The following is a 21,951-nucleotide window of genomic DNA, read 5'->3' as shown; positions in this document are numbered from 1 at the left end:
CAACACACACCCACCCACACGCAGACGTACACGCACAATGACACAGGGACAGACGCAAACACGGACACACACGTGGGAGGAGAAATGTTTCAAACTGCATCGGTCTGCATGTTATCCTTCCCCTGGCACAAAATTAAGCTCCACCCAACGCAGGGATCTGCTTTCCAATTTAGGACAATTACAAGAGTAAACTACCTCAGTGGGACCCGTTCTCCGATGTAAGCAACGAACACATGATCTCAGACCGGTCTTACTTCATGGTCTTTGCTGTAACTTTCAACAGGGCAAATATTTGCAGGAAGGTGGGAGAACGCTATCTGACTGATGGGGAATGTAAATGTGTATGTTTTAAGTTCAGATTCTCAGGCTGATTTATTGCTAAGAGACTACAGGATGTAACAGAAAGGTCCTCTCTGGTGCTATGCTCCATCAGGACTAGGCTTTTTGTTGAGAGGCAACGTTTAATAGGAAAAACCAGTGTAGATCAGGGGTTGGAACCTTCAGGCTGTGAGCCGATGCAGCCTGCCACCTGTTTCTGAAAGCAGGCGTGACGGCACCGTACGGCCTCCGAAGCCGAAAACGTTTAGCCCTTGGCCCTTCGCAGAAAAAGTCTGCCGGTCCCGAGCTGCATTTAGCACTGGGGCAAATCAGATTACGAGTGGCCGAGGGCCTTGCAGTGGGATTCAGCTAGATGAGTTGGGCCTCCCTCCATGGCCTGAGCATTTGCCTGCATTTATTTTCCTCTCCTAACAGATTCAGAGGCCCTTACTTAACACCCAGTCTCACTGCGCACTCTGGAGTCCTTCTTCCAGTGGTTCCACTATCCCCTCGGTCCTAGAGGCTTCCAAACTCTTCCATCCGATTGTTACTTCCCTTCACTTTAGGGGAACAAACACCCCAAAGGTTTCCGCTGTCAGGGTGAACCACATGTACTCTCCCATGAAGTGTTTCAAAGAAAATCACAACAATAAGTGCTGTTTTAAAAAGCTGCCGGCAAGCCCTACTTTTTTTTCCTCTTCTAGACTTCGTCTATTTCACCCACACCTAATTCAGGTGTAAATTCTTATGACTATTTCTCCCTCTCAGATATAACTATGTTCAACTGGTACACGCTATGACACCATCTCATGTACGCTTTCTCCACGTGAACGCTCTGCATTCCGGAGGAACGTTTATACTCTTGACGTCATCAGCAGTAGCTTCCGGCGTACGTTCAAGGTATCCCTCTGACTGGATTACAGTAGTTACGTATTATTTCTCTTTGTTCTTCAAGTGAATCACTCAGGAAAGCAAACGTTTCTTTCTCCATTACAAATTCTTCCACGTATAAGTAAGAAGATTCTAATTAATATTACCAAACACTGGCAATGACATGGTAATGGATAGAAACAAGGCGGGAAGCACCCTCGGGGGCTACCTGAGATCAACACGTTCACTCTGAAATCCAGCCAGGTCTATGGGAACAGACTGATTTGGGCAAAACTGTATACATCCAGGCTGTAACATACACACCGCTGTATCTGTAACTAAAACTAGACCTATCTATACATACACACGCTATAAAGTGTCTCTTTTCCTGATTGTATCTATGGCTAGCTAGGTAGGTCCTTTTTTAAACTTCTAAAGAGCAGTAAAAGCAGGTGTTAACCAAAGCAACAGGCCAATCATTATAGCTGAAATTTTAAGCTTTAAATGAACCTGAAAGGCTCAATTTTTCATTATAACTACAGATGGTTCCATTGGTTTAGAATTAAAGTTTGCTAGAGTGAGGTCTACACCAGGGCCGTCTTTGGGAAAACTTTGTAAGCAACGATAGCGTGGTAAACAACCATTAGGTGGTCTGTGCCTTTAGTATTCCAAAAGACACCAAAATAATCTTTAAAAATTTAAAACACCAACGTAATCAAAGCAGTTAAAGCCCAATTTGTGTTCACCTGAGTAAAACACTTAAAAACTGAAGTTCTATGCCATAGGGCAGAATATACATTCCCATTAAGGGATTCTGAGGCTCAGTACCGACCTGACTCTCTGAAAGTCTCTGTAAAGTTGAAAATACTGGGGATTCTATCAAATCATCACTTTGAGCGGTTAGCATGCTAATTCTGGAATTCTGGAAAAGGAGGTTCTGAATTTAGTTACTGATAGGACCACTCCCTCTCATGTTCCTCAACCTGCAAAAAGCCATCAGAACCTCAAGAGATCAGACTGGGGGAAAGGAGATTCCTTCCAAACCAGAAGGAAATGGGAGAGAATCTATGTGCAGTAGTTTCCTTCTATTCTAACTCAACTCGGACTTTGAAGTTTGAAATTTGATGAGGTTCTTTGCTATTTAAATTCGGGAAAACCGGAACAGGAATACAAGTGTTTTACTGATAAGAAAAAGCTTGAGGAGAATATCAGCATGAAGAAAACCTACGTGAATGTTTGTTTTTTTGTAAGTTGGTAATATTTCAACACGACGACTCTCCTGATTACTTTATAATGGTGCTACAGAGAGGCCCTTTAAAAGGGGGACTATGTTTAGGAGGGAAAGATACAAGCTAATTTGGTAATTCATCAGTGACTGCCCCAAAATTAGAAAAGTTAAGTTGTATTATCGTGGATTTACTTCTCTTGGGTGTAGTCATACCCCAAAGCACTTCGGCTGCTGCCTTAAACAAAATACATCAAAAACTGTAAGACAGAGACACTTCGGATGTCTCTATCCCTGCTCCGATTTCGGAGTGCACAGAGCTTCCGGGCTAAGAAATCGTTTTCTCGGCTTTTGCTTCTACCGGCAAGTCTGAGGTCTTTTGCAGAACATGAGAACAAAGTGCAGTTTGAAACACCAAGGTTTTCATTACTGTTTCTTAAGTTTTTCAGAAAGAACAAGGGCGGGGAAGGGGGTAGGAGACAGGGTTCAGGCGTGGGGGGGGGGGGAGGCGGGGAGGGATATGGCGCCACATTTATTAATCACATTAAAAACTGAGCATGCCAACATCTGGAGCTAAAACAACCAGCAAAATCACCACGTTCAGACTCGTATTGGCTAACTCTATCTATCCCAGCATTCTCTTGGGACAGCGGTTTGCCCTAGGCTCTACCACAAGCTCGGTGAAGTACACAGCCTCAGGTACTAGAGCGTGCAGCCACAACAACCGGCTATTACGGAAACAGTCAGTCACCACTGGAGTTAACATTCCAGACCCTAACGACGGGCCCTCCCCAGCCCAAAGAAATAGTCAAGGTCGCCCGCCCTAGCCCTGGCCCACACCACGATGTTAATAATTATAACAAGCAGTAACCCATCTGTTATGTCAGAGAAGGGAACAGAGACTCCACTGAGAGGTTTAGAGTGGGGATGCTAACATGTCTTCAGCTGACTGCACAAACAAACAAACAAAAAAAAAAAAAAAAGAGGAGAAATAATTCATTTGGAGATATGAAGTCATGAAATAGCTGATGTGTATTGCTTTTAACCATGCACTGATGCAAAACTGAAGCAACCATTAATAAAAATTAAAAAGGACATATGTATTTACACACAATCAGACCTGTTGGATCTGAAGCAGTTTGCAGACTCTATCTGTGTGTGATTTGAAATAAAACAAAAAATGGGGATTAGCATGGCCACAGCACACCCTAATGTAGGAGGGCACACATGGACTGCTTTTTGGAACCCTGAGAGCTGGATACATTTGGCATGGGCTGAGCCTGATGCAAACATACACATGCCCCGTTAAAAGGCTCACTTTCTCACTCCTTTATGATTCGTTATGAAGGACTCCAGAATGTTCCCAATAGGGGTGGCCCGACGCTAGCTACATCGCTCCCCTATTCACCCTTCCTGACCCTGACCGCATGGTCCAGTCCTGACCCGCAGCACTCGCCGGCCCTCCGTCAGCACCCATCCACTCTGACCCAGAGTTCTTCTGCCATAGCGCCTGTGCTGAATGTTCTAGCTTTCCACATATCCGTAAGACATCCCTGCCTTCAACTTCCAGCTCTTTCCCAGGACAATGCGGTTACCTTGAAGATCCTTTTGATGTTCATGTCTCAGCTCTCCAGGGTTCACCATCACCTGCTAGGGATTCTCTACTCCACTCTGAATCAGCTTTAGCGTTTAATTAACTTTATAATGTTGCCACACTGACCACAGGACGCTCCTGCACAGTTCTGTTTTAACCAGAACAGAATGGAAGGGCTCTACAGATCCTGCCCTCCCGTATCTGCGTTGTCTATTAGGAGGATCTCATCCTGGCAGACATTCCCCTTCTCTTGTTTTTAACCTAGCCGTGAATTTTGTTTTGGTTTTGTTTTAGATTTACATGAAAACAGGACTTTGGTGAGCATGTGATGTCAAGACACCTTCTTTCTACCTGGAAGACAGCGACATTATGTGACACTGAGGAGAAGAGTGTGTGTTTTAAGACCAGCAGACAAAATGAAAGCTTTGGTCCCTGCACGTGATGTACAGATTTACTGAGCCAGGGCGGTGGGGGTGGGTGGAGAGAAAGGCAGATGTGATGCTTAAAATCGCTACAGGGAGCAGAGACCTATCCCCACGAGCTTGGGTTGACTTTGGGTTGACCTGCTGTGCCTCTGGGGATCGCTTCATTTGTCCCTACACGATTCTAACTCCTCCCTTCCCTTGCCTCCTCCCGGCTCCAGCCGAGAAACACTGTCTAGATGGGTCCTGGGGGGTGGGGGGTAGGGGGGGCCACCCTTCTGTGGCAATAGGGCACCTCTGATTAAGTGTTAACACAGACATGAGTACTAAAAACTTACAATAATGATAATACTGTTGCTGTTTTTGACGGAGACCTGTATCTACTTTGGAAAGTAGATACGAAAAAGTTTTAAAGACACGTACTTAAATCTTATTTTATAATTACTCTAAAATTGGGGTTAAGGGAAGAAATGGTTATGATCAGCTTCTTAACTTCCACTTATCACTTCAATGGTAGACGAGAGATGATCTTTAACAAATCAAACCTCTCAAGCACGCCACCATTTCACATACCCCAAGTTAGTTCATTTATCAAACCCGGCCGGGAGGCCACACACGGAGTGTGACAGGCGGCCTGGGGTTCTCTCTCCCCAGCATCCAGCTATCAGCAGACGTAACGGTGAATGATTATCCAAATGAACTCACTGACCTTGTTTTAAGGTGAAAGGAAAGAGGGCGAGGGGAATACGTGTTTCAGTTTTACGGCCCCAACAGGTCTAGATTTTTAGGCAACCTGGAGGTGAGGCGAACAGCACGGTCCAATTACGATTGTGGCCTCACCCCGGGGCCCAATCGGGGACTCAGGAGCCCTGCGTGGACAGACTCAACTTCCTCCCTTCTCTCGTCTCCTTCACAGTGGAAAATGTCCTCAACTGCTAAGATCTCCAAGTATAAAAGACCAGCTTAAACGCCATGGACAAATGCGATTGGCAAACTAAAAGAGGTGGCAGTGATGGGACAGTGCAGAGCACACGCCTGGCGTGGACGGAGGCGACGGGGCAGGAGCACTTAATTTTGGAGGCGGTGCCGTCACGTATGGGACTTGACTGTGCGCTGCTGAGGTATAGCAGGGCTTAGATCACACGCTCACAAGTCTCGGTTGTCCAAAAAAGCCTCTGTTCCCATCTCTAACGTGGAGCTGGAATGGTTAGTATAATTCAATTTTTTCACTGCAATCCACAATCTGATTGATTGGCAGGTCACACTGGCACTCCTACCTGAGGTATTTTAGCGCTAATGATTGGTTCCTGTAAGACTATTCTATAACAGAACACAGGAAGAGCAGTTCAAAAAACACAGCTGTGGAAGGAAAACAATCATACAAAAAAGCCCGCTGAGGGGCCCACCAGCCTTTTCTTTCCTTTGGATGCAAGCATGCTTTTCACAGGATAAGAATCAGGAGCAGTTTGGTCATCCCTTTAAAACGTGAATCAGGGTGAGCTATGCCTTTTGTACTGGTCAAGAAAAAGAGGGGCAGGGAGGACGCACGATCAGGTCTTCTGGGGCGGGGCGGGGGGGGGGAGGGGGCTTTCTACAAACTGCAGCCACAGTTGCTAGATCGGTTCTGGAGAGGAACGTGGCACAAAAGAAACGGAAAGGAAGCCAATGGCTAGCAGGGGTTACGGACTAACAACAGAACAGGGGAAAGAGATTACAACAAAAATCTCTCTGAATGAATAGCCTAAATTAGTCTAACTTAAAGCCAGCGGCTTGCACTCTTCCCTCGTGATGTTTCTTCAAGCTCTGGGTCAGTGCACTTGTACTGGATTAACTCTCCTGTCTTCCTATTGCTAACGTGTATCTCTGAGGAAACAACTCAGCGTATAGGGATAGATTTCCGCAGTGGGGGAGGGGGGGTGGAAATGTACAGAGAGAAACAGGAAAACTCTAGGTAAAACATGGGTGTCTGTGTGTGTGTGTGTGTGTGTGTGTGTGTTTTAGAAAAAGCATCCCTCGCTCCCTCACACATGGAAGAGGGAATCTAAAGTTTTCAAAGCTACAGTTGTATCAGACTTCACTCAACAGTTACCTCATAATGCATTCTTGTTTTTCATTAGTGGGGTCGGAGAATATTTCAGCACTAGGGACCACCTTTTTTCCTCCAAGTGACTGCTTTAAGATAGGAGCTAAGAAATGACAGTAACATTGTGATTAATTCCTTTCATTAATAAGACACCACTGGCCAAACACGTATTTCAGCAAGGTCGCTGAATTACTTGTTTAGTTTCATAAGGTGATCCGGTTAGTAGATTAAAACAAAAATGTCAAGGGTATTTTTATTTTCTCAACAGAAGTACAGAAAAGTCATCTCTCTCTTAATAAAATCATATGCTGTGACCTAAAGATAGGAGAGAATTATAAACAAATATTTGGTTGGTTCACTCAAACAAGGGGGAAGTAGGCAATCTTACTAAGGTAGAAATAAGCCATACTTTAAAAATCCCCAAATAAAAAAGGTATCAGAGGAAAAAAAACAAAAAACAAAAACTTTGACTTAAGAAAATAACTCCAGTGCAAAAGCGTGCTCTAACAGACCAGATTTCAGGAAAGCAATTTAAATAACGTAAAGATGACTTTCATGAGAACATGGATTCTAATGTATATGGGAGAATGTACATGCGAAGAACGTATGTAAATATGTATATTTAGAAAAGTGTCATCTGGTATAAAAGTAGGAATATTTCCCCAAGCCTCAAGTTTCACTGTGAGCACAGGAAAAAAAGGTATCTTTCGTTACTTCTGGAAAACCAGCTGAGGAAAGACGGGGATTTTAATTAAAGCACTGATAAGGAAATATGGATTAGTTGAGTTTTGTGCTGGGTTATATAAATAACTGATGTAATCTGGGTAAGTCACCATCTCTTTAAGAAATAGATCTACGAAGTGAGAGGGTTGGACCAAATCGTGGCTAAGATTCCTTTAAGCATCTGTTAAACTAAGGCAAACTTTGAAGGTCTACTCTACATAGGACAGGTGTGTCCAGTTACCTCCTTACTTCCTGCACCACAGAGTCTCTAAGGACATTCTGAAAGTGCGCTGAAGTTTTCTGGTTGCCAGAGAGTCTCTGGCAGAAATCTGTGGCAAAAAGTTCGCTACAAAGGTACCCTTATTGACTTGGGGAGGTAAGGGTGGAGAAAGCACTTCCGGACAATTCTAACCCATGCCCAAGGAATAATTTCATCCTGACAAGTTTTTCTTAAGAAATTGTTTCTTAACGACCTGGGTGGTTAGACTAAGCTTGCATTCAGAAACAGATCATTTGGAGAGGTCCTAATAAAAAACCTCAAAACTCCAAACTTTTGACTCTTTGTCAGTTAGATCACCTTGTCCACATTTTAAATAATATGTGACAGGCCAGTCGTGGAACTTTAGCTATAACAAGACAGTTTCAATAATGGATAACAATAACGATGATGTTAACATTGCTGGTACAATCAACAAGCCCTGGATGGTAGTAGGATGTTTGTAAGAAGAGTCTAGGTTGCCAATCATGCCACTCATTTCCCTCTAGATGGCCCTTAAGAAAAGAGACCCAGTAGCTGTGGACCTTCTGATAGCGAAAGGCTGTAAGCACTGAGTGTTTGGTTGCCTCTCATTATCACCCGCTTTCCACTGGCATCAGCTCCTTACCTCCCTCTCACAGGATAATGCTCTCTCAAAGTACGGAAAATAGGAAAACACATAGTTCAGAAAGCTTACTGCCGTCTACATAAATCAAAGCTCCAATGATCTAAAGAGGGATGTGAAATGAGAAGAAAAGCAGAAAAGAGAGACAGTTGGTTTAAGCTAATATAACTACCCTGTTATTTATGTATGCACATGACACGACGGTATTAAAAGACTTTAAACCTGCTGATCATCTCGCAAATAAATCACAGAACATCTGTGGGTATAGGGAAGGGAAAAGAATATGTCCAGTAGACTGACTCTAGCAATGACCAGGAAACCCAAAGGCTTAGTTTTTGCACCCAGGGGCAAGCGCAGTGGCAGAGAAGCATGCTTGCATTCTTAAATATATAAATATATATATATATATATCCACAAGGAAAAAGAAAATAAAAATCAAATAAATTATATGTAAAAAAAAAAACAAAACAAAACAAAGAAAAAACAAAAACAAAAACAAAAAACCAAACCAAACCAAAGAAACAGAAAAAAAAAGGCTGGCTTGTCAGGGAATGGGGTCGAGAAGGCCCCGGTGTGTGTACTTACATAGAGGTCAGCACCGTAAAATCCGTCCTGGTAAACCACACTGCAGAAAATCCACACAAAAACAAAAACAAAAAAACAAAAGAACAGAAACACATTCCGGTTATTGAGGACGGCAGCATGCACATGCGCTCTACACAGGCAGGTGATGTATGAATACGTAACCGGGGCTGGGGGGCCGCAGCGAGTCAGCGAGAGGACCGTGCACGGGCACGCGCACGTCGTACAGCTCCAGGACATGCGAGGCGGGAAGGGAGCGCGCCACTCGAATGCACACCTGAACGCTTGGTAATTAAAGGAGGGTTAAAACGATGAAAGCATTCCCAGAGGGCCTGACAGAACTATCAGAACTCTGCTGGATTAGAAACGTCAACTTCTCATACCTGGAGTTGTTGTTTTTGTTTTTTTTTAAAGCTTGCCCTAGGAGGAAATTTTCTTTAAAGAATTTCAAAATGTGTGTGTGTGTGTGTGTGTGTGTATGCGTGTGTGCGTGTGTGCGCGTGTGCGTGTGTTGGGGAGGGGGAGGGAGAGGTATGGGGAAAGGGGGTCTAACATAAGAAAACTGAACCGAAAGAATCCCATTAGGGCAGGACCTGTAGGCAGAGTATGTCCCAAAATTAGGTTTAGCGTTTTGTTTTGTTTTCTAGAAGTATGTACGTTTTTCCTGATATCCATACATCACCTGCTTTTTACCCTGCACATTAGACATGCAGTAAGATTTGGCTGATCACACGAGCATGCAAAGTATTATTATTCAGCATTTTAAGAACCAATGCAACACCTCAGAAAAACAAGTCAATCAATTCTGACCAAAGTAAACAGAGAAATGTAATTAAAAAAAAAACACAACCAAAAATACCCACAATGCATTGCTTTCACAAGCAGAGATAATGAGCTAAAGGTTAAGGTGATTGGTCCAAGGTCTGAGAATTGAAAAGGTGCAGTGGGGATCCCAGATAGTAACAATATAATCCAGAGTGGGAAGGAGTAACTGCAAGATTTTAGGGGCTCTTTTTTGACCGTTAAGAATATTCATGGAACTCTGAAAAATTAACTGATAACTGACGTTTTGGGCATGACCAAGGATCATCCTGTTTTATTTAAAAGGATAAAATGGAGAACAGTAGCTGATTAGGAATTAGAAGGGTTTATTTTCCTGTTCAGAAAAATGAATTTTTATCAAACAAAATACATGAATTTGCGGGGTTTTTTTGTTTTCTGTTTTTAAAGTCCTGGGCAACACTAAAACTATGATAATCGTAGATTTCAAACCTTTTGAGGTATTTTTGTGCATATAGACTTTCCCCAAAACATTACTTTGGGACCAAAAGACATGGAACAGAAGTAGAGACAAAAGATAAGACTTTCTTCTTCGCATGTGTTAAATCAAGATTTGGATATTCTAAATGAGAAGATCTGTTTATTCAACTAAGCAAGCTGGAAATTTTCAGCACTACCTTCTCTGTTGTAATAAACTAGTAAGTGAGGTCTTTAAATCATATTTTTAACTTGAATGTGAAATAATTTTTTTTTTTTTTTTTTTTTTTTGCAGGTGGCTGGAAAGTTTCTGAATTCTACTTATTACAATGACATTTTGTTGGGTTTACAGGACAGTACGGTCACACTTTGCAATGCCCCAAATGTGCTGTGCATTTGTATTACAAAACAGGCAAATTAAATTCCTCTGTGACGCTCACTTAGCTAAGCCCTATCCGGTTTCATCGTCTCCAACTGCAGTTAAAGTTAGATATTAGAAAGTAATCTGCCTCTCAACTGCATTTTATTAGAAAAGACATTTGCTCGTAACGAGAAGGCTGACAGAATGGAAAGCACTGAGGCCAAGTGGTGATTAATTAACCTTCAACTATTTCAGTAGGGGATCCAGGCAAAGATTACAAACATCTCTTCGATACAGAACAGTGGTGGCATTAAAAGCAGGAATACAGTTTACCCTAAGTTACGTCACTCACTGGGAATATTTACCTAAATTCTAGAAGAATTCTAATATTCCCTGTATCAAATGCCATAAGGAGGCTAGAACACAATGATTAAGGATGAAAATTAGTTTACTAAGCTGAAAAGCAATTTTAGGCCATTCCCCATAAAATACTGGACTTATTCCTTGCCATCTTCCATGTAAACCGGTGGTTTAGTTAATAAAAAAGAAAACATGGGAAATCAGTGTTCAATGTAATGCACAGAGATTGGTATGATTAGACATAAAGATAAAAATATCTTTGAGCGAACGTAATCCTGACACAGAGTAGGGAGCGAATGGGTCCTCAGGTTTGGCCAATATAGTGAAATGAGCTACAGTGACTAAAACAAATCCAACCGTTTCATAAAGTAAACTCGGGAATGTTACAAAATAAAGAAGTCCCATGTTTCTGGCAAGTGGCAGCTCTTTGCAAACGTGACAGTAAACTCTCCTGGACTGAAATGGAAGACGCTTCGTGAACAATTTTCCTGGTGTGTAGAACTTCCAAAACGTCTGTTTTTATGTCTGACTTGAGTATCTCTCGATGAAATAATACTGCATCTTTATTCACTTCTTTAAAGAGATGTCAGAGGTTGAAGGTCAAAGCTCAAGTTGAGAGAAGAAAGAATAAAATTAAAAGCAAGTGATGGCAGAGGATGGAGATGATGGGATGCATGGGATTTAAGCATCTATAAGCTGCAAACAAAAGTTTATTTCTAAAGCACTTCCCTTCCAGCGCCTCTTGGAGCCTGTCCATTCCAACATGCACACGTGTCTAATAAAAATGCCTGAATTCTGTGCAATGGAGGACCGCTAATGGCACGTCCATTCGGTCTATGAACGAATGCTGAGTTCGTAGACCTCCAAGCCAATTCTGTTGCCAGAAAAGGACCTACAGAGAAGGCTCTTTCCCTTTGTGTTTTAACTAAGGAGCAATGAACAGGCCCCCCTGCTGCTAGGTTCACTCCTCGGAGAGAATATGGAAAAAACCTGTCAGAGGCAGAGAAAAGATGGAGAACACAAAGGTCACATCTTTGAAGAGAGGAAAGTCCTCGGGACAACTAACTTCTAGAAGTCGACTCCGTATAAAAATATACATTTGCGGCTGGCACCGAGAAACACGTGGAGACAAAACCTGTCACCTTCACTCCTTCTCCCCCATTCAGTAGCAAAGGATTTATTTGTTGCTATGGAATCATTCCACTGCATGAGGCACCCTCCATACAAAAATCAAAGGGTGAAGGATGCTCCGCTATATCAGCTGTTTTACCATCATTCAGAAGCCAACTGTAGTTTAATTCTTCCTACTTCTCCCTTTCTCCCTGGATTCAATTGGACTTGGTTCATCTTTGAATTAACCTCTTTTAATCCGTCTCCTACAAAGAAAGCAAATCCATTGTGGGTAACTAGTTCTGCTGTTCACCACCCGGGCAGTGAAACCAAAAGGGAGGGCGACGTGGCAGCCTCGGCCCCAACACAGGGTGGTGACAAGGGGGTGAACACAGCAGACGCGGTCTTGTACTACAATCTGGAGCTCCTATTTCGGTTCTCTGCAGGAGTGTTAATCCACATTCGTGCGATGCTGAGTGAACTGCATGCCAACACACTGCTAGTAAACACAAGACAGTTCTGGCTGCTGTCTTAAGCCGTGAGGGCTTAAGGTGGCCGAAATGAAGATTTATATAATGAATCGGCATTTGGTCACATTCTGACGATGGTATATTTTGGTTCTTGCCATCTAATCCAGTAATTTGCAAATATTCAGAGAATCTCTACAATGTGGCACGGCAACGTCCCAGAAGGTGTGAGAGGGCCATGGTATTCTTTTCTGTCCAGCTGCTTATTTTGGAATCTAATGCTTACCCTGGATAGGCGGGAATGGCTGTTGGAGGTACCGCTCGGACTGCCCCATAGACCGTCCGCCCTCTGCCCCTCAGATGGGCTCCTCTGAAGGCGGCCGCCGTGGTGGCTGCAGTCGGGTAAGGGAAGCCAGGAACTAAAGGGAGACCCAAAATATGACAGGAATGTCAACTTGCATTCAACAGCAAGGCTACAATCACAACCGGCTTTGAACCGATTCCAGCAAAGGTTCAAAGATATGTACCACATCTTTCCCGAGAAAGAAATGGAGAGACCCGACACGCAAAGGCTAATGATGCCATGCTCTCTCTGTTCATCACCAATCTTGAGTGAGCGCACTCTGCTCCTTCCCAGCCCTGGCATTACAGTGCAAGCTGGTGAGAAACAGGTCGAGAAGGTCCGAGAACCAGTGCCGGAATAAGAGACTTTTCACTTGGGGGGGGGGGGGGCGGGGGGCGGGGGCGGCAGTTGAAATCGACTGATATAAACTCTTTAACCGGCCCATTGCTAATCTTGTTTCCACACGTTATCATGTGCATAGAGTAATTCTTCTTCGTAAGAATATTCTTTTGTGTGTGTACGCGGTGCCAACCTCCAAGGCACACAGTAATCTTTAGACATTTCATTAGTCCACTTTATTCTTTTATCCAAAACGTTTTAACCCAGAAATGTCAGGGGAGAGGGAAACTACTTGTATCCTTCAGGGAGGCAGACAGTTTCTAAAAACCTATTTTAAATGTGCTATCCTCTGGAAAGCACATACCGACATTTATTCCACGTTCACTGAGCTCTTTTTAATTTTACCTTTCGCTGGAGGAAAATGGCTCAGGTCTGGAGGACTTCAGAGGTTTCAACGGAACTGAGAATAATCATGAAGACTGGAGGTGCTTCTGAGCGATGTTCTACTGAGGGCCCAAAACTGACTGGCAGAGAACACGTATAACCCATTCTGTCAACACCCATGTCTTGTTTTCTTTACTGCCGAGAGCAGACTAAACTGTTGCTCACATGGCCTTACCCCCTCTGCCTTTTCCAAGTGTTTATGCTCCACGGTGCTCTTAATATCTGGTCAGAGAGATTCTAACACAGGTGGAGCAAGGCCAGGGCACTGTAATAGCACCGAACTCTCTCGAGAACACCTCCTTTTCAGTTATGTGCTCTACCTGGGGTGGGGGTGGGGGGGAAGACTAGCACACATCACTCTTTACTCGCAACAGTCAAACTCCACGCCAGGCCAACATAGGCTACTTACTGATTAAAGGAATGTAAGTGTTAATACTCCCTCTTCCTGATAGGGGCACTGCTGCATCATTGCCTAAGGACACGTCTGCTTGAAAGCTGGAGGCTGGTTGCGTTAAAAAAAAAAATTAAGAAATGCAAAAAGATTACAAAGGAAGAGCAACGTGAAAAGCAACACATGTTTTTGCAGTTAAACAGCACGAATGGAAAAATCAACATGGTACTACCTGCATATAACTCAGGGCCATATACAGCTCCCACCACGGGGCTTAATTTCCAACCTGAAACGGAAGAGAGGACAGTGAGCACTTAAGACCATGTAAGGAGCACGGTGAAAAGGACCAACTGTGCGTGTGCAAGCTGGCTTCAGATATCCCTGCATTTACTTTTGCCCGTTGGAGAGTGCCAGCTGGGGGGTTATGTGAGAAGGTCAGGACACTTCCATACCAGGGTATTTTTTTGGTAAAGTTTATTTATTTATTTATTTTGAGAGAGACAGCACGAACGGGGAGAGGGGCAGAAAGAGGGAGAGTGAGAATCCCAATCCCAGGGCTTGAACTCACGAAACCACGAGATCATGACCTGAGCCGAAAAGCGAGAGTCAGACGCCTGACCGACTGAGCCACCCAGGAGCCCCCACACCTGAGTTTGTTTGTTTATTTTTTAATGTTTATTTACTTTTAAGAGACAGCGAGACAGCGTGTGAGTGGGGAAGGGGCACTGTGATGGCACTCTCTTATATGCCATCTTAACACAGTCTACTACTCTAGTTACTTTATAATTCAAATTTGAATTCACATTTGAGCTGATCTTCAACTCCGTGTTCAAGTATACCACACTGATGGAAACCTGGGTAAAGCTGAAATTCCCTTTCTTTGGGATTTACTACTGGGATTTTGTTGTAGTTAACCTCAGCCAGTCAACAAGAAGAGACATACAGTGATAAAATTCAAGGTACATCCCCAACTTCATGCATGTCTTGGGAAGTCCGTTTGTAATAAACACACTTAAGTTAATCAGCCATTTTAACAAACGGATACTAGATTGCTGTTGAACATTAGCTTAAACAATTATAAACTTTGAAGTATTCCCGGAATTAGCTTTGATGTCAATTTTATTTCTTCATTCCCGTTTTTTATATTTATAGAAATGTAGCAGGTGTTAAAAAAAGTATTGTTGCCCACCGAGAGTTACAGAGTACACAGAATCCCATACGAACACTTTAATCAGTAGACATTTATTGATTTTTACACATAAATAAGCAAAAAAAATGTGCCATTATTTTTCTGAAAGACGAGAGACTGTACTTAGGAGAAAACCCATTCATTCAGAACCAATCCAATCCTCTGTTATTTTATGTGCTCATAGATGGTGAGGTCTCCTCATTATTTCATATAAAAACTATCTGGGCAAATATCTGGATTCAAATCCTACTGAAGTTGGAAGAACACAAATGTTCTCCAATGTCAGACAAATCAAGTGATTCCAACCAACGTAAACTACACTGCTGACTGAGAATTCACCAGAAGGCACAGAGCACTCTTATCAGAAGCTCTAACCACAAGCAGCTGCAGGGTTCTAAAGTTTGGCTCAGTGGGACACCTGGGTGGCTCAGTCGGTTGGGCATCCGACTTTGGCTCAGGTCATAATCTCATGGTTGGTGGGTTCGAGCCCCGCATCGGGCTCTGTGCTCGGAACCTGGAGCCTGCTTCGGATTCTGTGCCTCCCTCTCTCTGTTTCTCCCCCACTTGCACTCTGTCTCTCTCTCTCAAAAATAAATAAAGATTAAAAAAAATAAATAAAGTTTGGCTCCGCTAAGGCTTGGATATTAATTTAGAATAATATTCAAAAAATGATTCTTTTCTTTCCTACCAATGGTATTGTTATTTAAGCATTCCTGGAAGTAATAATACACATGTTAATAATGGCATATAATGGTATGCTGTCAATAATACTTCAGAAACGTTTTAGTTCTGTACAATTTACAAAGTAGTTTTGACCTTCACAAAACCCAGAGAGAGGTAAGACAGGTGCGACATCTGGGACCGCAAGTAAGTACTATCCTTCTCTGGGCTTAATTTCCTAAATAACAGACTAAGAAGGTTGGGTTGGATGACTTCTACAGAGCCTTCAGGGGCTCAAATTCTGTGACTGCCAATTCATAGTGATGAAAACAGAATCAGCTTTAAAAAAGATGGGCCCAAGGACAAAATGAAGAGTCAAATCTAGAAGTAGAATTTCCGTCTTCCGAATTCCAGTTGGCAACTCTTTCTACCACCCTGTCTTCCCTGGATTTATAGGAAATCTGACACACTTTGCCTCTCCTTCCTATGTTGTTTACATTGGGTTATTATCAAAATTGCAGAAACTCTGGGGCGCCTGGGTGGCTCAGTTGGTTGAGTGTCTGGCTTTAGCTCAGGTCATGATCTCGTGGTTCACCAGTTTGAGCCCCGCGTCAGGCTCTGTGCCGACAGCTCGGAGCCTGGAGCCTGGAGCCTGCCTCGGATTCTGTGTCTCCCTCTCTCTCAACAAACAAACAAACAAACAAACAAACATTGCAGAAACGTCTGTTTTTGTGATGGCAGTGAAAAAATATCAAGAGGTAAAGGGGGAGGTGATGGTATCACATGATGTACCATTGATAAAATGGGTAGGGAAAATGTTGTTAGGCCAATAAATGCAAATTATGCTGATTTGCACCATCTGTTTGAAAAGCTTGGCTAAATCTATCTATTGAAGACATCATGGAATAGACTAAGATACTTATCCTTGATTTAAGACATCACCAGCACATATTGTCATACTCTAGCAGTAGATTTGAACTTTTACAAAACAGCAGAGAACACCCCATTTGGCTCTAGATAAAATTTTATGCAGAACGCTGAAGTACACAACGGAAAATGAGAAGTTGCTGGAGGTCTCAAGACCCCATTCATGGGCTTCCTTTCCACCCTCCCCAAGTGGCCCCATAGAACACAGCTGGCAAAACCGCTGCTTGTACGGCAGATTCAAATTAAGTTCCAGCTCATTTAGATAACGTGAGTCCAGATTAGACTGACGAGTGATGGAAGGGTTCTGTTTTTGTTAAGCAAAATATTCACAATGTTTCCTTCTCAATGAGAAACATTTATGAAATCCACCATATAGCATGGGGTCACGGGACAGAAAATAGAAAATGCGCACGCGCGCCACGACTTTTCTCTCAGAGCATACCTTTAAAAGGAGGGCAAGGGGTCAAGAATTAGTCCACTCATGCTCAGGAGCGGGCAGGAGTCAGCAGTGAAAGTGAGCAGTGGTGGGCACCTATTACGGACAAGCCTAACATATCACGAACGACTGCAGCAGCTAAAAGTGAGGGTGCCTTAGTGGGATCCCCCATTGGGTTAACAGGTAACCTCAAATAATGTGTTCACGCTGTGCGTCAGATGAACTTTACTGAGACCATTACAGCTTAATAACTTAAAAACTTAGCTTAGTTCTAAGAAAAGAAGCTAATTTGCAGAAATAAACCATTCTCCTAGGTAAAGAAAATACTTCCATGTTCATTAAACAAGCTGCCTTAAGACTGAAACTGAGATTCTTTGATGAGTATAAAAAGTTCCTGTATTAATACAAGAACAAATGACAATCCTTCTGAAGATGATGCGTAATCTCTTACCATTTGCATATGGTGTGACCATCTTCTTATTGGTCATTACGCGTGCTGTAGCATTATTCACCTAAAGATACAAAGGAGAAAGAAGGGGCAGGGGGAAAGGAGACCACGTTAGGGAACACGGAGTTGCTCATCCAGTAACACAGCACTCAGTTTAATAAAATGTAAATTTCAGAGAATATTGATTTCAACAATATAGCAATATAAAATATTAATATATCATATTTTAATTAAAGTGTTTATTAAATGAGGCTAACAAGAGTAAAATGCAGTTTCTTAGTCTCCAAATGGAAAACTAGGGCTATTTTACCACTAAGTACTCCAAAGAAAAGACACATTTGCCCAGTTCTTTGGAGATCTCTTAAATAGAGAAGTCTCTGAATTATGGAAAAAAAGTAAATTGGAAACAACTCTGCATGCACGTGAACTTTGAAGTTCATTAGTAAAACAGAGGCTTGCCACATGGGTCAGGAAATAGATTTATGGGAAGATAAGAAAATAAATCTGTGGATTTCACCCGTTCTCATGTTCAGCACTTTTGATGTTTGTGTAAGATTTTGCTGTTTGAGGTTAGTTAAAAAAAAAAAAAAAGATATCAGAACTTAGATGCCCATGTTGACCAGCTTCAGGACCGTTCTGAATTTTCTAGACTATGTGGTCTATCCATTGAAGAACAATGTTTTCAGAAGGCTTTTAAATTAGGCACTTAAGCCTTATTTCTTCAGTTCTTTTATGTTTCTTTTGTTTTATGGTACTGTCCACCCTCATTACAGAACTGCGTAATTTAGAGCATTCTCAGTGCTAGGGTGAGTAGATGTTACAAAGATGAGGAAGAGACGAATGGAGCTTCGAAGCCAGAAAACTGCAGCCCAGTGTCAGAACCAGCTTAAAGCTCTTGCAAGGAGGGTGCAACGTCACCACAGAACCTGACTGTGTACCGTGCCGTCCGGTCATTAAACAGGCCAGCTTTCAAAAGAATTACAAAACACACCAAACAGAAACGTCTTACTTCGCCTCTGGGGATTTACATTAAAGTTTGGATGGTGATAAATCTGTGTTATGGAGAGACCAATTTTAGGTGGAACTGGAATCAAAACACATCTTGAGATGTCTTTTCGGATTTGCATAGTGGTAATCTTCCTTTGTGAGGAAAAGAAACTCCATTTACTCGAGTTTGAGCCACCAAATAATACAAACATTTCACATTTAAAAAGAAAGAATGGGATACAACAATGATGAGACTGAGAGCATGCAGTTAAAACACACACACACAAATAAAAGAAAGAAAAACAATCAGTTTTGGAAAGAAGGGAGAGAGTGAAGAGCGAGGTTCTTACAGACAAGGATTAGAAGGGGCTCAGAGCGGACACTAGCTGCTAGAGCAGAAAGCACCCAAGCACTAACAGGAAAATGGCCAGAACCAATCAGAAACCACCAGTCAGCAAAGACCCAACAGCTGCAGGGAACAGAGGGAAGGGGCGGGAGCGGCCGAGGGAGAAGGAGGGGAGCCGAACTCGGGGAGAGAGAACACAGCAAGGCAGGGGAGGGGGAAAGAAAAGAGAGAGTGGGGGCGGGGAGGGGTATCATGGGCAGGAAAGAGAGCTGTCAAGGGCAAGGACAGAACAGTCAGAGCTACAAACAGAGGTCTGGGGAAGAGGAAAGGAAGTAGGGGCAGGGAGTGCATTAATAAAACCAGCCAAACTTGGAGTTCAGGAACTCTGAGTAAGATGTGCAAGGGGGGAAAAAATCACCATGACGTCAGTAATCAAACAGCTCAGACTGCTACAAACAATATGTACATCCAAAGTCCAGGCGGCATTACTCAACAGCATTGAAAATAAAAAGGGGAAAGGAAAAGGGAGAGGAACAAGTCAAATCACATTTTGTAGTGTTAATGTGAGATGGCAGATGGACTTTTTCTTTCTTATTTAATTGTTTTGTAATTAACAATTTAAAAAGCTTCTTCTCTAGTGCTTTGTTTCACTTACCGCCCACGGGCACCATCGCCAGCATTGTGTATAGTTACCATGGAAAGAGGGAGTCAAGTGAAGGGCCCTAAATGCTAAACCATTGGAAAGGGAGGGAGAAAGCAAAATATGCAGACATCTTACTCAAAATGGTGGCTTTTATATTTCAATACTTTAAAAAACTGGGCAAGGGGAAAGGGGCCAGTTAACCTTCACTGCGTTGTTCAAAAGGGCTGGTGAACACCAGGTGGCTGATGCGAACACGGAACAGCACGTTCGCCAGGCAGCCGTCAAAGCCTCGGTCGGAGGATTTTATCCATTCACGGTTGACATTCTTGACATTAAATATATTCAAAAACCCCATGAGATTTGGGTTCTTTCTCCCCCGCCCCCACAACCCTCTAAGGTCTTCTAAATTCCTTATCACACGCACATGGAGGCGAACTGGCCTCCTGACAAGGGGATACTGGCTGGATCTTTGATTCAATACAGGACACAATGTCGTAAGCTGGATTGTTTTTAGACATTTACAAAGTTAGTTTCGTTTTGGCCTGATCACAGGTATTCACATGGAGTCTCGCAAACTGAAGCAAAGGAAAAAAATCAAGAGAGCAGAAGGATGAACATTTCGGAGGAAAAAAGTAAATGAAAAACAAATACACATAGACACACACACAAGTAAATCAAAATGAAAACCCCCGCACAACTGAAAACTGAGGGAAGGAGGGTAGGAGGGTTATTTGTACACATTTTAGTGCAAGAAGGTGAAGGACAGAGAGACACGTACACACACACACGTGTGTGCAGACACACAGACAACGAGACAGGGTTCCGAATGTGAAATAAGGGGGGCAGCACACGAAAGAGAGAAATAAAAATATAAACCGGAAATTGAATTATTGAAGACATGCACCTCGATTTTACGGCCCTCTACCACGGTGCCGTGTAATTTCTCCCTGGCCCTGTCTGCATCAGCACTATTCTCGAAAGTTACGAACCCGAATCCCTGCATGCAGCGGGAGAAGGGGGGAAAACATGCGTATCGTTATATTGAAATACTGATCTCTTGGTAAACAGAGAAAAAATATCACAGTATGAAACCCACATTGGCAGTACTAGTCACATTTTTGGCCCATGCATATTTTGTGAAGGGAAATTAAATCCAATAAAAGAATAAAGAACTGTAGCAGTAGTAGTAGTAATAACAACAGTAATAATAATGGCAACAACAATAATAATGATAATGTAATTAACAACAGTAACAATAATAAAGTAAAACATAAAGCATGTGAGGCCAGACCAAAATTAAGGTTTAGAGTTACTCGGGTCAAACCATTTCACCAAGAATCTGAACTTTTTTTTTTTTTTTTTAAGTGTTCTTTCTCTTTCAATTCATGCTGTTAATACACACGTCCCTTTACGTAATACTAAAAACAAAATCACATAATTAAGTCTGCCATTCCCCAGCAGCTTCTCCATGAAACCTTATATTTAGGGGCATTCGCTGTATAAAGAGATTTTTTTTTTTTGGAGAGCTCATCATTCTAGCCCCACTTTGCCTATTGCTTGTATCACCACAATTCCTCTGGGGACAGAATAATTGAAAAAAACAGTCTTGGTCTACAATTCTGTAGAGGTACTGGGTGTGGAAGACGAGAGCACCTGTGTTCATCTAAGCTAATGAAAATATCACTAAGCAGGGGGCAGTCAATTATGACTGGCACTCAGAGTAAAAATAGGTTCAGCTGAGTTCCAGAAAAGAGCTTATCCAAATCTGCCTAAATTATACATTTGTTGAAGCTGACATCTGCTACTGAATGTATTAGTGATTTTCCGTATAGAGGGGAAAAAAGGAATCATCAAAAGGCAGTGGGAATGAGATCTAGGTTAGTGACATCAGTTGTACACTATTCGCCACGAAAAGAATACCATAAAACAGCAATGCAGCTGCTGCTCAGAGTTAGAATTAATTTATTTGTGCACTGTACACAAATAAATTATATGGAGCTTTTCTTCATTAAGTAGACAAACCAGGAGCCAGGGGGTCAACCCACTTACTCCTATGTTCACATTTATCTGAAAATTCTCCGTCAAAATCACCAGGATTCACTATATACTTACGTGACTTTCTCATCAAGCACTGTATCCATTGCCTCCTAGGCACTTTGTCCTTATCTTTCCACTCTGTAACTATCACCTTCTCTCAAGCTATTTACATCTGTGAGTAGTAAATTCTTAGGATTTTTTGGGAAAGTGCTAATTTTTCAATAGCTTCACTGTCCCTCTGGCATTCTTTGAACATTCCACGGTAGGACAACCGGAACCCTTCATTTGTTATTTATTTTTACTGAAGCTCTGCTGTTCTCCATGATGAGCATTTCCATATACATATAAAACAGGTTCTTATCTGGGATGGCAAATGGTATGCATTGTTCTGTAAGATTTTTACGAAAGCAGGGGCACCGGGTGGCTCAGTCAGTTAAGTGTCTGCCTCTTGATTTACGCTCAAGTCACCATCTTGCAGTTCATGGGACTGAGCCCTGTGTCGGGTTCT

General features: G+C 42.5%; 1 protein-coding gene across 27 annotated transcripts in view; it reads right to left on the bottom strand.

The window, feature by feature from the left end:
• Positions 1–21,951, bottom strand: part of RBFOX2 (RNA binding fox-1 homolog 2) — a 289,602-nt gene that overhangs the window by 7,907 nt on the left and 259,744 nt on the right. For 13 of the 27 annotated variants that reach the window (XM_086712392.1, XM_086712397.1, XM_086712391.1 and 10 more), the window contains 7 exons: positions 20,311–20,403; positions 17,434–17,494; positions 14,003–14,056; positions 13,789–13,881; positions 12,540–12,684; positions 8,702–8,741; positions 3,534–3,565 (listed from right to left, as the gene is read on the bottom strand). In XM_086712392.1, coding sequence (XP_086568518.1) covers positions 3,534–3,565; positions 8,702–8,741; positions 12,540–12,684; positions 13,789–13,881; positions 14,003–14,056; positions 17,434–17,494; positions 20,311–20,403 — 518 coding nt within the window. Of the gene's footprint in view, positions 1–3,533; positions 3,566–5,706; positions 5,750–8,701; positions 8,742–12,539; positions 12,685–13,788; positions 13,882–14,002; positions 14,057–17,433; positions 17,495–20,310; positions 20,404–21,951 lie in introns of all 27 variants that reach the window. The other 14 variants (XM_086712394.1, XM_086712393.1, XM_086712404.1 and 11 more) reach the window with 9 other exon arrangements.

This window comes from Puma concolor, chromosome B4 (assembly GCF_028749965.1).
Source record: "Puma concolor isolate L17-30 chromosome B4, mPumCon1.1.hap2, whole genome shotgun sequence".
Classification (NCBI taxonomy): Eukaryota; Metazoa; Chordata; class Mammalia; order Carnivora; family Felidae; genus Puma; species Puma concolor.
This window is presented reverse-complemented; position numbering and strand designations above follow the sequence as displayed.